Raw genomic sequence first — 14348 nt, forward strand, 5'->3', positions numbered from 1 at the left:
CACAGCCCACGGCTCCTGCCTGCCAGGTCAGTGTGTGTGCGTGCAGACCCAGCCTTCAATATCAGGAGAGAAGCTAAATCCGGCCTATTATCATTGGAGGCCCAAATATAGGTCATGATTTGAATGTAGGTTTTAGCTGACAAGTGTCCCTGGGCAGGTTACTTTCTTATAAGTATTTTTGCTATGAGTATCTTCTTTTCTTGCTGTGTGGCTGCCTAACAGCTGTTCAGCAGTTCGTACGTGCCTGAGTCGTCACTGGAGGGTGGCTCTTTCCTGCCTAGCTCTACTCTACTGAGGCCTCATAAATATGCATTTTCTTTCCAGTTTCCCTGCACCTTTGGGGCTCAGATATGCCTCGCATAAACATTTCACAGCAACCTTCAGCTGCTCAAATGCTTACAGCAGTGATGATAAAGCAAATGTGAATGCAGCCTTCAGACACTTTCTAAGATGCATTGTTTTGCATCTTTGTCCCACATCAGTTGAAAGGAGAGGAAAAAAAAAAACCAAGATAGAGGAAGAGCAAAAGCTCCTTGTAAACACACTTTTTGGGTTTACTCGTAAATTTAAGAAATATGGTAATTCCCTCGGAGGGAAAGGAAACATCCCTTTGTTATGAAGGAAACATTATGACTCTTGTTTTCTTGTTGAGCCAGATAGCTTGCAGAAGAAGCAAGTGGGGGTGAAAGACTGTGAGGTTTAAAAAACCTCCAAGTTACGTAGGTTTTGTTGTTGCTTTTAAAGGAGTGGGGGGAGTCCCAGATCAGTAAAGGAGCTCTGGGGCAAAAGCCTGACTCCTTTGAAATTCATGGCATAGCTTCATTTTGCCCTTATTTTTGGAGTGAAGGACAAGGCAGCCAGCCCTCACCAGCACCTTTTCCCAGCAAGCCACGGTGTCTTAGCATGTTTGAAAAATGGGCTCATTTCCACACCCACATACAATTTGTGCTGCAAAAGCACTGGTGTCATAAGTCTTTGTGGGCACCACAACCAACCCCTTCTATTTCTCATTTTGAAGACAATTATTTGGAGCTATGATTGTTATTTTTTAATAGACATTTATACCTTCCCAAATCAGTTATTAGAGCTGGATGACAGAATCAAAGGGAAATGAAGATATTGTATCTGCACTGCACATTAATAAAAGTAATCAAAAATAAGATCAAACCTTTCTACAGAATTCAAGCAAAAATTACTGGTTTCCAATAATTTTAGTAGACCCTTTTTCCAGGAGACTGTAGCTTTAAGGTGACATAAAGCCTGTAAATAAATGTAAATACAATCTCAGACAGGATCTTTCTACTGAAAATGCATTGATCTCCATTAAATTTCTTGTCTGCAGGCATCAAAAATGACATAATAGGATTGAGTATCATTCTGCTAGTTGAAATTCATACGTGTATTATTATCTGGCTTCGAATTGTGCATGCACTCCAGAGCCTTCCTACATTTTTCCTACTTTAAAGGTACTTAAAGACCATCACAGCAAGAACATCCATTTTAGATCTCAAAAAAGACAGCATCTTTGCCAGCACCTTGCCTGACAGGTTGGTGTTTTCAAATTAGAAAGAAGCAGCAGCTGTAGGGCTGCTCTCACACTTCCCTGCAGCACTAATAACATTGCATTTATCACTTGTCAAGTATATTTACTGTTTGTCTCAGTGTCACAGACAAGTGAGATCCAAAGGCACAGGTTTGACCTGTGTTGAAGGACCACCACTGTCAACCCAGCTAATAAATGGGTATCACATTATTCCATCTGGAGTGTCTATCGTAGCTATAATATTGGACAGTTACAACGGGGACAGGTCACTGTTTTATGCAACGTTATGAGAAACGTAGAAAGATAATACCCAACTTTTATAGTCCTGTGGTAACATGGGTGTTGCTTCCTCTCATTTTAAAAGCAATGTGACAAAGTATTAAGGTTAAAGACAGAGTATCAGAGGTAAGGACACAGGATTTACGGGCTTTTAAATCTGCACATTCCAGTACGGCTTCTCCCAGTCCTTTCTATGGGTATTCCTTCTGTGATTTCCTATTTAAACATGGCACAAGCCTTACTTCTCTTTCTGTGAAACCTGCTGAACTCAAACCTAAATTCAGAGGCAGATTCCTATAAAATGTGCCATGGCCTGTTTTCCATCAGTGTCTAGTGAGAAACTGTTCTGCTGTGATTTAAATCTTCGTTGGCAAGTTCCCCATTTAGAGTGTCATTTATGTAAAAGCACAAAAAGTGGGGAGGCCCAGAAAGGCTGAGGGGTCTCCATCTTCAGGAACTCCGCTGGATAAGGCCCTGAGTAATCTGCTGTGTTTGACCTTGCTGTAAGGAGCAAGGTTGCATTAGGTGATGTCCAGTGGTGCTTTCCTGCCTCTACCATTTTGTTAAGTTTGCAAACATTCTGTGATTGCCAAAACTGCACTTCTGAACTCTTTCTAAAGCACTAGCCATTGCCCCTGAAATTTCACAGCCCATGAAATCCCCACTTACAGTGGGATTGAGTTGCCTTAACATGGGCATACTGGACCACCGAAGATGTTCAACAATATATCACTGGGCCTCTGGCTAAAGCTGCAGAAAGGGAAGGCTCTCTCAGAAGTCTATGGTTGTATCTGCTAATCCTGAGCAGAACTCAGATGCCCTGGAGCACCCCAAAATTAGCTCAGCTAGTAACTAAGTCCTTAATGAAATTATTAAGAAATAATCAGCTGCTGGTTATGCTAATCCTACTTATTGTGGAGCCATTTTGTTGATACTTCCATATTTCAGTTTGCAGTGATGATTTAACTCATAAATTCAAAGGCTTCACTGTGATGAATGAAACTGAGCGATATGAAGCTCTCAGACACTGTCGCTATGTGGATGAGGTCATCAGAGATGCACCCTGGACGCTGACACCCGAGTTTCTTGAAAAACATAAGGTACATTTCTCCCCTTATTCTTCCCTTCCCCTTTGTAGACTGACAATTGAGAATTAACAGCACGTCTGTGAAATTCTATTAGGTGTAACAAATTATTTAATTCAGTTAATTTCAGTCACTGAAAAAACCACTACATGGTGGGTTTTGCCTCCACCTTTGTCAGAAAATGTGTTTGTCTTGCCTTTCTTTTTTAACTCAATACACTGAGATGATTCTTGCAGTGGGAGTTTTGAATGGCAAAGTAACACTGCAGAACTATTCACAAACTGACTTCCAGGGAAGGCGATCATAAACCAGGAAAGTTGTCATGTAGTGACTGAAGTCCCAAATTAAAGGCACATTTCTTATTCATGTCAACAGATGAAATAATTGGCCAGAAATACATAAAAATGTCATGTGTCCCCTTAGAGGCAGGATAGAATTTTTTACATGACTCTGTTGAAATCTATATGAATCTTAACAAAGCATAAATAACTCAGATATATATTAGTACCCACATCACTGGGTGACAAAAAGACAGTATTAGGTATACACATATATACACACAGCCCTAAGGAGGCAGAATAAAGAATCCTGCCTCCATGGTTTTGAAAGCTTTGCCACTTGACTTAGCTCTTCCAGTAGCAATAAAAGCAGGAACGGGCGTCTTCAGTTCTCTACAGAATGTCACACAGAGCCAGTCAAAATGATGTGTTCATGGCAATGCTTCTGGAGACAAGCTTTCTGTTCTTTCATACTGATTGTGCAACACAGCAGTTGTAGGCCTAAATCCAGTGCAATATTCTAGGTGATGGCTTTAGGATGAGAATGTCAAAAGCAAGTCAGCTGAAGTCGAGAAAAGAGATGATCTTCCACATCGACCCCTTACTGAACCAAAATTCAGTGATGGTGGCATGTGATTCTTCTTCTGTTCACTGGCAGATTGACTTTGTAGCCCACGATGACATCCCATACTCCTCCGCTGGCTCGGATGATGTATACAAACACATAAAGGAGGCAGGTAAGGGCAACTTTTCATTTTTAGCACCTTCATTTTCAGCCTCAGCTCAAATTTTTTTACTGCCTTTTGACCACAACTGCTGGGAGAGAAGCAATGAGATAATATCACATTCTTTTACACCCTAATAGTAGGTACTCCTGACTCCAGCAGAGAGATTCGCTTTGTAAAACCACAAAGAATGTCCTTAGCTGAATTCCTGCCATAACGCCCAGGAAGCCATTCAGATGTCATGAAACTGTCCCATCTGGGTTTTTAAAGCAATTTATGTGTCCCTGAGTAAAGGCTTTGAGTGGGTGAAAATGAGTTTATTTCTTATGGCAGCCCAGCCAACTTCAGATGTTTGTTGATAACTGTGAACTGATGACTCCTTGACACAGCCCAGTCCTGAACATGGGCAAGCACAGGCAGCCTTCTGGAGTCATTAGGATCCACTTTTGCTTTGCACTGTGGGTTCTTTTCACTGCTCAAGGAAGCTGAATTAATTCTGAGGAGATAATGTTAACCCACTTTTGCCAGCAGCAGCTATCCTAACACAGTAAACAGTGCCAGAGGAGGAACTGATCATACCTTTCTCCTCCTGCTTCCTGGAGATGCTGCTTTGAATTTTGGCAAATCCATCCTCTTTCTGTATACAAAAACATGTATATTGGAGGCTTAAAAAACATCCAGAACAAACTTGTCATGCAAAGTGACCTTCTCAAGGTATACAATGACAGGAGTAGACCATGTATTGAACTGAGCTGCAAGAATAAGCTTTTTATAGCAGCAGTTCTTGATCTTTTTCTACTTGGCAAACCTCACTGTGGTGTCAGACTCACAACCCTTTGGGAACTGCTGTCCTACAGTTTCAGAGACAGCACCAGCTGACTTCACTAGGCAATGAGTACTCCCATTTTTCCACACCAGGTTGCTGGGGAGCAGAGAAGCAGATGGGAACTGTGGAGCTCCTTGTGTAGAGTCCCATGGGCTCCCATTTCCCCACTATCTTCAGTGGGTGGGAGGGCACAGGGATGGTGAGCTGGATAACTGTGCGCTGACTAAACATCTGCACATCTGAACAGTTAGTTTGGAAAACATGAATCAGTCCAACATGTGAAGCATATGAAAGCAACATCAGTGACAAAAGGTAATGTTCTCATACATGGGTTTGTGAACCTTCTTGAAAAAAATTCTTTTTTAACAAGGATGGAGTTTGGATTTTTTTCATGTATTCTCGTAGCTCTTATCTATAAAGGCTTCTGGCTCAAAGTGGGTTTCACTGCTTCCAAAAATAGTTCCCTGAATGACTGCTGCAAGCCTGAAAAGCACGATCAGGGAAACCTCTCTGCTCATGATTAAAATAATCTACTTTTTAGCAGAGTATTAATTAGATATCAGAAAGAAAAACTATCACATAGCAGTTAGTCACAAGAGACTGCTAAGCTGCTTGATTCCTTCTCCAGATCTTTTTCTAACCCTATGAAATTAGGTAGCAGTGCCTGTCTACTTCAAGAACATGGCAGGATTATTTGCTGGTAGCTACAGCACACTTTTAAGACAAAGCACTACTTTTTTTTGCAAAACCATTTCCAGTCTTATCTCACAGTTCCCTCTCATCAGCAGCTTGATATTGCAATTACCTGTGAGAGAAGTAATTTCTTTGTAGCCCTAAAACTACTAAACCAAGGTGTGCTAGCACTCTGCTATTATTGCCTTTGTGACTTGCATTAACAGTTCAAGTGATTCTGTCTCGATGAGGAGCTATTAAAAAGCAATATATACCCCAGCTGTGTTGATGAAAATACAAGCACTATTAATAAGTGGCCAGTTTTCTTAGGGACTGATCTGTTGGAGCAGGGAGAGAAGTTATGCAGCCACTGATATGGCCCAGTGGACATGAAATGGGGGCTATAGAGATTGATACCCTCAGTCCCTGTGGTATATCCATGTTTGTTCAGCTACTGGCACCTCCACGGTGTTTTCCAGTTCTTGTAATGCATCTTTTACCTGAAGGCACTTCCTGGCTTTGACCAAGGCCAGAAGCTGGTCTGTTTTACTCAGCAGAACAAAGACTGTCAGATGGTGCAGTGCAGGAGTGGAGGAGAGAGTGGAAATATGCAGGAAAGCAGCAAATGCCCTATTGATACCATGAGTGGAAGCCAACCCCCAGGTCCTTTCTATAACATTAAATAATATACTTATGGAAAGAACTGCTCAGTGAATTGCCACAGCTGTGAGGTTTAGCCTTCCCAGCTTGGGAGCCCCTGCCAGTCTAATAACTTCCACATCATAGCTGATACTGTGAAGAGGGCAAGTTGTAGCCTTTCTGAAGCTTCCTTCCGAAGACTTGAGGGAAAATGAACAGTACAGCAGTTCCGTATCTTCTAGTGCCTTCCCAAAGCTCACACAGGAACAAGAAAGAACTAGGAATAAGACAGGTAGAATTGCAAGTCTCTTACCTTTGGTCAGGTGTTTTTGTGTTCATCCTCAGCCACCTGCCACAGTGCCTGATCCTAGTGGGCTTTCTCAGCAGGCTTTGTTTTCCCACTTTGCTCAGGAATGTTTGTACCAACACAGAGAACTGAAGGTATCTCCACATCTGATATCATCACAAGGATCGTGCGGGACTATGACGTGTATGCCAGGCGCAATCTCCAACGAGGATACACTGCCAAAGAGCTGAATGTTAGTTTTATAAATGTAAGTACATAGATCTGCAATTGCTTCTGAAACACTCTTCCTAGGACCCCGAATGTAGAGTAAAGCTTAAGAAAGAATATCTTCCTCCTGCTGCTTTTAAAATAGCTAGGAAGAACTTAATTTAAAAGAAACTGGTAAGCTGGGGGTTGTTTTAATTGCTCCTATTAATTAGCACCTTCATTTTCATTTTGTGCTTTTATGTTTGTAACAAAGCTGCTGCTCCCCCTTCCTCCTTGAGCTGTAGGTGGTTAGTGACAGACTAGGAAGGAGCCCACCTCACCACTGCAGGCTTCTCAGCCGCTCACCCAAGACACAATTTCTTCATTCCCATTATGAGAAGACAGCACAGAAAGCAAAGATTGTGATATCCAAACTTTCTCTACACTGCAACAAAAAGTCCACCAAACCAACCGCTGAGCAGTGTCATTACTAGAGAAAGCTAAAATGGTTTTAAAAGGACAAGGAAGCGTGTTAGGTAGCTGGTACATAAATGATACTGAAGAAATCAGAAACTACAATTGTAGGGCAAGAGCACCATTTGGAAGTATGGCTCAAATTATTCAGCTTCCATGTACAGAATTGCACCTTATACTCCAGTGAGGAGTAAACACTTGAGAGAAATGAGTTTACTTTCCCTCATTTTCTGTTTCAAGTCTTAACTTAAGGCCTTGAGATAACCCACATAACTGAAATCTCCCTTGTAATTGGGCTGACTTGCAGCAGCCCGATTGTGATGGACTGAATTGTGTCATTTCATAAGGGTTTTGTGCACTGGATTATTGTTTTGAAGTCTGACAGGTAAATAACAGATCACAGGGCATAAATTTTTATTTCACTGGGCTTTTTTTTTAGCCTTCTACACCTCTACAAATCCTGCTTGTAAGTACTTCACCCAGAAGGATCACTATTGCAAATATCCATTAAATTCAGGCATGCTGCACTGAATTTAATGTGGGAGCTCTCAAATTTACCCTTCAGCTGCTCTGAGGTTAAGATACTGTTGCATAAAGTATACTTCCCCAGCCTCAGACACTGATGTATCCTGAAGTTTCTCCTGGCAGTTGGTTATTTAGCTAATAGTAATTTAAATGCAGAAATAGTTATTTGCACCACAGACTGCGTTTCAAGGTTAAAACCACAGGATTTCACAAAGGCAGAGTAGTGCTGGTTTCCTCACTAAAAGAAAGGTTGATCACCTATTAGGTGTAAAATGAGTTTGATTTCTTTGGACCTTGGGGATTTTGTTTGGCCTTGTGGCCTGCAAAGACAGTTCTTCTAGAGATTCATGAGCTAGAATAAACCCCACCTCAGCACTAAACATTACTTCTTTTAAAAGTAAATTCAAGTGCCCATTAAATTAAGTTCAAAGGAAATTAAAAGCTGATAGTGATCTGTGCTTCTACAGAGACCATTACACCTTCAAGGGCACACCATTAGCTGTGTATGTTTGTAAAGTACAGAAGCTTTTCAAGACAAAAGCCCTTTAACTGAAGTACTTTAGAAGCTTGGCCCAATGAAAGCTCCTTAAAATTATCTTCTTCCTCTCTTTTTCTGCATTACTTGTCAATTAGGAGTTTACTCTCTTTTTCTGTGAAGTCTGCTGGCCACAAGGCACTGGCCTACACACATCTTTGTTGCAGCCAGAAGCTGTTGAAGAGAGTTTTGCTTCTGCTTTGCAGAAACCCAACCAAAGAGGCATTTTGGTCGAAGTTAACATCCAGGCTGGCAAGCCAGCAGCAGGCTGCATTTGCTAGGAAACCCAGGGAGATTTGCCTTCTGCTTACTGCTAATTTTGAGCTGCTAACTTGTCATTTGTATCCTTCACAAGAGTCATAGAATTTTTAAAGTGCATTCAGTTTGAAAATATGGAAAGAATCATGCAGTGGGTTAAATACAGTAATCACCCAGCACTGTCTTTTCAATATGTACCTTCTGCACTTCGTTCCACAAATGTTACATTTGCATTTATAAAAATAGCATGGGAATAGTTAACCAAGGCCATATGTATTAGGATACATTAATGCAATTTGTTTCTTCTTCTCAGCTGGCAGTGGCTAATTAATTTCCAGCTCTCTATATATTAATCTCTGTCTGCACTTTTAAAACAGGAGAAGAAATACCGCTTTCAAAACCAAGTGGACAAAATGAAAGAAAAAGTCAAGAATGTGGAGGAAAAATCAAAAGAATTTGTTTACAAGGTGGAGGAGAAGAGCCATGACCTCATTCAGAAATGGGAAGAAAAGTCCAGGGAGTTTATTGGCAACTTTTTAGAGCTGTTTGGACCCGATGGAGCCTTGGTAGGTATTCTGCCATCCTAGGAAGTCTGGGTGGCTTTTATTTCTCCTCCGTGACACAGATCAAGAGCAGATTCTTTTGCTGCAGTCTTTGTTCTGAAAGCCAGCACAGTAGGATAACGCCAGACCTGTTTGCTGAATACAATACCGCGTGCCAGTACTGCAGTGGGAGGATTTGCCACTTCTGACTGTTGCTTCTTTGTGGATAATTTCTATCTTTTGTCAAGGTGTGATGCTGAATGTGATACTGCATTCAGTAGAGCTATATAACATTAATACACAAGCAAACAGGCTAATACAGTCTGTTGTCCCCATTAGCACTAAATGGGACCACACAGACATGAGGGAGGGATCACACACTGGAAGTGGTGAGGGAAAGAAGACCATCGAAAAGTTTTTCAGAAGTTCTTTTAATGCTCTGTACTCAGCAGAAGATGACAGTTTTCTGACTTGAAAAACTACTGATTTAAAGTTCCAAGAAGTGATTTTACACATCAAGTATCCAGGCTCATCTGACTGACTGCAGGGAAGGCTTAGGAACTGAAGCACTTCTAAAGCTCTCCTTGGTACATGCTGGCTCTACAGAGCCCATTTACCAAACGCCCCCAGGTGACTTGGAAAGGCAGTTGTAGGGTCTGCAAGAGCATCCTTCTGGGGAGAAACCCTGGGGCCTCACCCGCTCAAACCAAAGTCATGCACCGAGTGAGCGGTGAGTTGGTGACACTTCAGAGCCCGAAAGAGTCCTGGACCCCATCTTTCAGTTCTGATAGCTTGCCAAAGCCTTGAGAAGCTTTGTCTTTTTGTACCACTTCCCCTTGCTACATTGAAACCAGTAGCAAAGCATAATTTATACATAGAATTTATTTTTTCTTAGGCCTTCCCAGGCCTTCCTGTTGGGTGTCAGTCCTTTTCCAACAAGCTGCCTCTGTGCATCTGTGTTCTGGTGAAAGCCCAAGCCCCAGCCAGACCCTCCAGTACAGGCATCATCTCAGCTGTGCTGCTCTAGTGCAAGCTCTAAGTGAAGTTATTGGTCTGTTCAAGGAAAATGTGAGCGAGCACGGAGGAGAGCAGCAAGCACTGCAGGGTGAACTGAGGAGAGCAGAGTAAGAGCTAGACAAATAATCCTGCAGAACAGCAGGATGCTTCTGAGGTACATTTTCAGACCGTGGCACGCAGACAGTCAGGCATCTGCCTCCTCACTTGAAAGCAAACCCTGTGCAGGAGGCTTGTGCAAAGCTTTCACTGCTCATGGATTACAGTTTGAGGCAAAGTGTCAACAGAGGCAGCAAGCCAGAAGAAACAGTTTAGGACTAACATGAAGCAGATACTATTGGAATAATTATAAAGAGTCAACATACACATAATGTTCTCTCAGGTCCCTCTTTATCAGTTCATACCTGAACAACTTCCCATCACAAAAGGTACCTTGTGTTAAAAGGATCATAGCAGAGGTCTTGTTTATAAACAAACACTCAGGAAGAGTCACAGACCTGTGGTGAATTAAGTAGCCCACAACTCTGTGCCTCTAAAGCATGTAACATAGTACCTGCCTCTTACTGGAGTTCTCTATGACATGCCATATTGATTACCACTCAGTTGAGAAAACCCTCAGATTAGGCTGTGAAGGCTTCAGAATAGAAACTGCATCTTTATAATCTCTTTACAACATCTACCATGCAAAGGCAGGTGCTCTCTGAGCAATGTAAGTCCCAGCCATATAATCAAATAGCTTATTTTCCTTGGGGAGGGGAAGAGAGCAACTCTTCTGATGAAGAACCCAGGTTTACGTGCACTGACCACATCCACATGAAGCTTCTTCTCAAAGTTACTCTCCGTGGAGCTCGGCGACTGTTCCTCATGTGGGATGGTCCTGTGGCTATAGGTGCTGGATAAATAAAACTAATGCTAACAGAGCACATGAAACTCGGAGGAGGTGAGATGAGTTTGCCTGTGCAGAGAGAGGAAAAGAATTTGAAAGCCTTGATCCCATCCCCTGGTTCTACCCACTCAACTCTGCACACTGGTGGCATTTTTAGAAGCCCTTTGCTGCTGAACATTTTACCAAATTTGATTAGTGAAAAGCTGCTCTGCAACAGTCTCTCAAGAGCTGGGGATGGCCTCCTGTTTCACAAGTTAGCATTTGACCACAGGGCAGGGAATCTAGTGCAGTCACAGAGACCTTTGCTAAGAACAAGACGAGTGAAATCTCCTGACAGTGTTGTAGGAAAAGCGTCAGTGACAGCGAGCTGGGAGGTGGAGCAGCTTTTTTAAATACACTTTGAGCCTTGGCAACAGGAAAGACTTTTAAAATAATGATAACTTGCTATTAGTGTCAAAACTGTTATTAACATTAATTTGCCTTATCACTGTTAGTTAGATGTTGCTTTTAATGTTGACATTAAAAGTACAGGAATCGTTATGGGCATGCTGGATTCCTAGGTCAGTAATTTGCATGCCATTAATATGCTGTTATTATTTCACAAACAATTATTATAATACGCTTTATGCTGGCATCAATTTTCTAAAAGGGCCATGTAGCCCACAGAAAAATGCCCATTTGTGAAAAAGGTCAAAATGTCAGTTTTTAAATGTCAAGATGTCTATAATTCATTGGCAATTCTGCTCACCTGTGTGTAGTTTTTCTGCAAGAGAGTCACAGAAGGGTCAGAAACAACAACTAATGTGGCACAAAACTTTTGTTCTGGCATGAGAGAGGACGACCACACATTAGGGGATCCTAACGGCAGAGACATGGCCCCAGGAAAGTGTAAAGCAGTAGCGTTCATTCCACCCCCTCTCAGACACATAGGAGCAGGCAGCTGCACATAGGTCAGCGGAGAGACACCAAGCTCACAGGGCAGGGTTTCTGTGCCACTCTCCCTCAGGAGTGTACCTTCAAAGGGCCGGCTTCACTCTATGCAGTGCACAGAGGGAGTTGGGGATGGTTGCAAACAGCTGTGTCACCTCAGACATCAGCAAGGGCTCAGATAAATCCTGCAGGTTGCAACTAGAACCCAGGGACAGCGTTTAGGCCACACCATGTGTCCACAGCCTGGACTTGAGCACAGCCTTGAAAGAATCAGCAGCTCAAAAGCAGCAGTCATGGAATCACAGAAGGGTTTGCATTGGAAGGGACCTTAAAGCTCATCCAGTTCCAACCCCTCTGCCATGGGCAAGGACACCTTCCACCAGACCAGGTTGCTCAAAGCCGTGTCCAACCTGGCCTTGAACACTGACACAGATGGGGCAGACAAAGCTCCTCTGGGCAAGCTGTGCCAGGGCCTCACCACCCTCTTAGTGCAGAGCTTCTCTGTAATGCCCAACTGGCACTTGTTCCATAAACTGAAAGAGTATCAACATGCAGGCAATAAAATCCAGAAATAAGCAAAATACTTCTGCCCAGTAGCAAGTTTGCCAAAAGCAAAGCAGTATCTCAGGACTCAGCAGGCACTTACCCTGCTGAAGGTGTGAGTGCACCAGCTTGCTCAAGCAACAAGCTCTTTGCTGAAGCAGGGACTGGGAAGCAGGTGTCCTACAGCCTGGCTGAGGGCCTTAGCAGGAAGGGGAGATTCTCCTTTCCATCCCTTGACCATGTAACCTGAGGTACAGTCAAGTTCCCTCTGCCATATGGCATACCGGCCAAGCTGGGACACTTCAATCTCCCACAGCACCGGTACCACAGCACCATGAAGCATCACAGTGTCACCGAGCTTCCTGAAGTGGCTGACTGATGAGGTGCCAGTGCAGTGTTTTGCTTGTTCAGGAAGAGGATATTTCATATCAAACATCATATTCCTTGTTGGGGGTTACCTTCAGTGGGACAATGACACAGACCAAATGAAGCAACAAAACCTCTGCTTCTGTGATCTGGAGAGCAACTTTGCAGTCCTACCATTGAATTTCAAATAGGCTCCAGGGCTTTGCCAGCCCTGGTGACATCCTCACAACTCTCAGCAGCAGAAGCCCTCCCCCCATCCAAATGCTTCCTGGCACCATTTATCAGGAGCAACCATCATCTGCTAACTACTGAGACTGTAGGAAGCCTTGACTATTCTGGACTCAGCAGTAGTGCAGGGGTAGGTTACATGCCATGGGTCTATGTGTGAGAGCACTGCTAAGTGTGGCTCCAGGCAGCAACTGCCCTATGGTTCTGCACTGCAGCGACATCCAGGCTCTAAAACTTAAGTTAATAAAAGCCAATGTGATAAAGATAAAAACGGTGTGAGGGAGCTCACAGAGGAACAGTTAAGTTTTGTAGCTGTGCGCAGTCATTAGCCCTCAGGATTAGCAAACACTACTGGATAGGAAAACCTTGCATCCGCCCCTCTGCTGGCAGGGAATAATAGTGCGTTTCAAAGAGTGGGAGGAAGAGCAAGATGGACAGCCACATGCTCCCTGGCTAGGAGGAGGTCGTCACAGAGCACGGTTGCTGCAGGGGAAAGGGAGGAGGAACAAAATGAAAACTCAATCTGAGCAAGCTTGTGGGCTGCAGCAGCCCAAGTAGGCAAGACTACAGTACATCCTGCACAAGTACTTTGTTCTCAGACCTCAACTTATTTTGCTCTCAGAGCATCAGTTTAACTTTGTCTGGGCTGGCTCTTCCATTCCAGCTGAGCATCGCCTACGAGCCGACCTCCAGTACTCCAGCCAATGCTGAGGCTTCTTGTTCCCCACCTCCAGAAGAAGCAGTGGGGCACTCACATTTTGCACACGAAGCCTGCAGCAGCAGCACAGCACAGCACAGGCCAGACCTCCTGTAACCCAGCCCTTCAAGGCCATGTAGGTGCTACCAAGCAGCAGCTTTTGCCTTAGTGTGACAGATTGCTTGACTGGCAAGGTGGTCTCCTCCACTCCACCAGCACTGGCAGACCTTCATGCAGCTCCGCAAAGCAAAACTGACAATAAAGAGCCCAAAGCAGAACAGTGCCTGCACGTGTTTCTCTTTTCAACAGACACCTGAACTCTGACATTCCCACCCCCAGTTCAGGGTCTGGGTGGTGCCAGCTCCAGGTAGCTGGGGAAGTAGCTGCCTCCCTTGAGAAGGGAAGGAAGAAAAAAGGCTGGGCCAGCCAGGAAGCTCAGCGGGAGATGCGTGGTATGTCCCAGCACACTAAAAGGAAAAGGTCCTGGGAACAAGGAATGTTGGAAGCTCACGCAGAAAACTGACCAACATGTACAAAGCAATCCAAGGGGAGTTTTCCCTAGCTGGCTTAGGACAATACACACACAGTATTCTCACACTAGGGGTGTCCAATCTAAAAACCCTTGTCATGTAAAAATTGGGTTATCATGAGCACAGTAAAAGAGGCAAAGGCTAAGTGTGGGCTGGACTGGCCATGTTTCAGAGCAGAAGGCTATCCTCTGTCTCCCCGCTCTCCCCAGGCGAGAGGCAGAGTGCGGCGCAGCCCCTGCCTGCCTGCCCCCAGATGTAGATACCTTCTCTGTGCACTACT

At 43.8% G+C, this 14348-nt stretch overlaps 1 protein-coding gene across 1 annotated transcript in view; it reads left to right on the top strand.

The window, feature by feature from the left end:
- Positions 1-14348, top strand: part of PCYT1B (phosphate cytidylyltransferase 1B, choline) — a gene marked incomplete at its 5' end in the record, with an annotated part of 30544 nt that overhangs the window by 13988 nt on the left and 2208 nt on the right. The window contains 4 exons of the mRNA XM_080612743.1: positions 2771-2922; positions 3844-3922; positions 6459-6601; positions 8710-8898. Coding sequence (XP_080468869.1) covers positions 2771-2922; positions 3844-3922; positions 6459-6601; positions 8710-8898 — 563 coding nt within the window. The remainder of the gene's footprint in view (positions 1-2770; positions 2923-3843; positions 3923-6458; positions 6602-8709; positions 8899-14348) is intronic.

The sequence above is a fragment of the Psittacula echo genome (assembly GCF_963264785.1).
Source record: "Psittacula echo genome assembly, chromosome: 3".
Taxonomy (NCBI): domain Eukaryota; kingdom Metazoa; phylum Chordata; class Aves; order Psittaciformes; family Psittacidae; genus Psittacula; species Psittacula echo.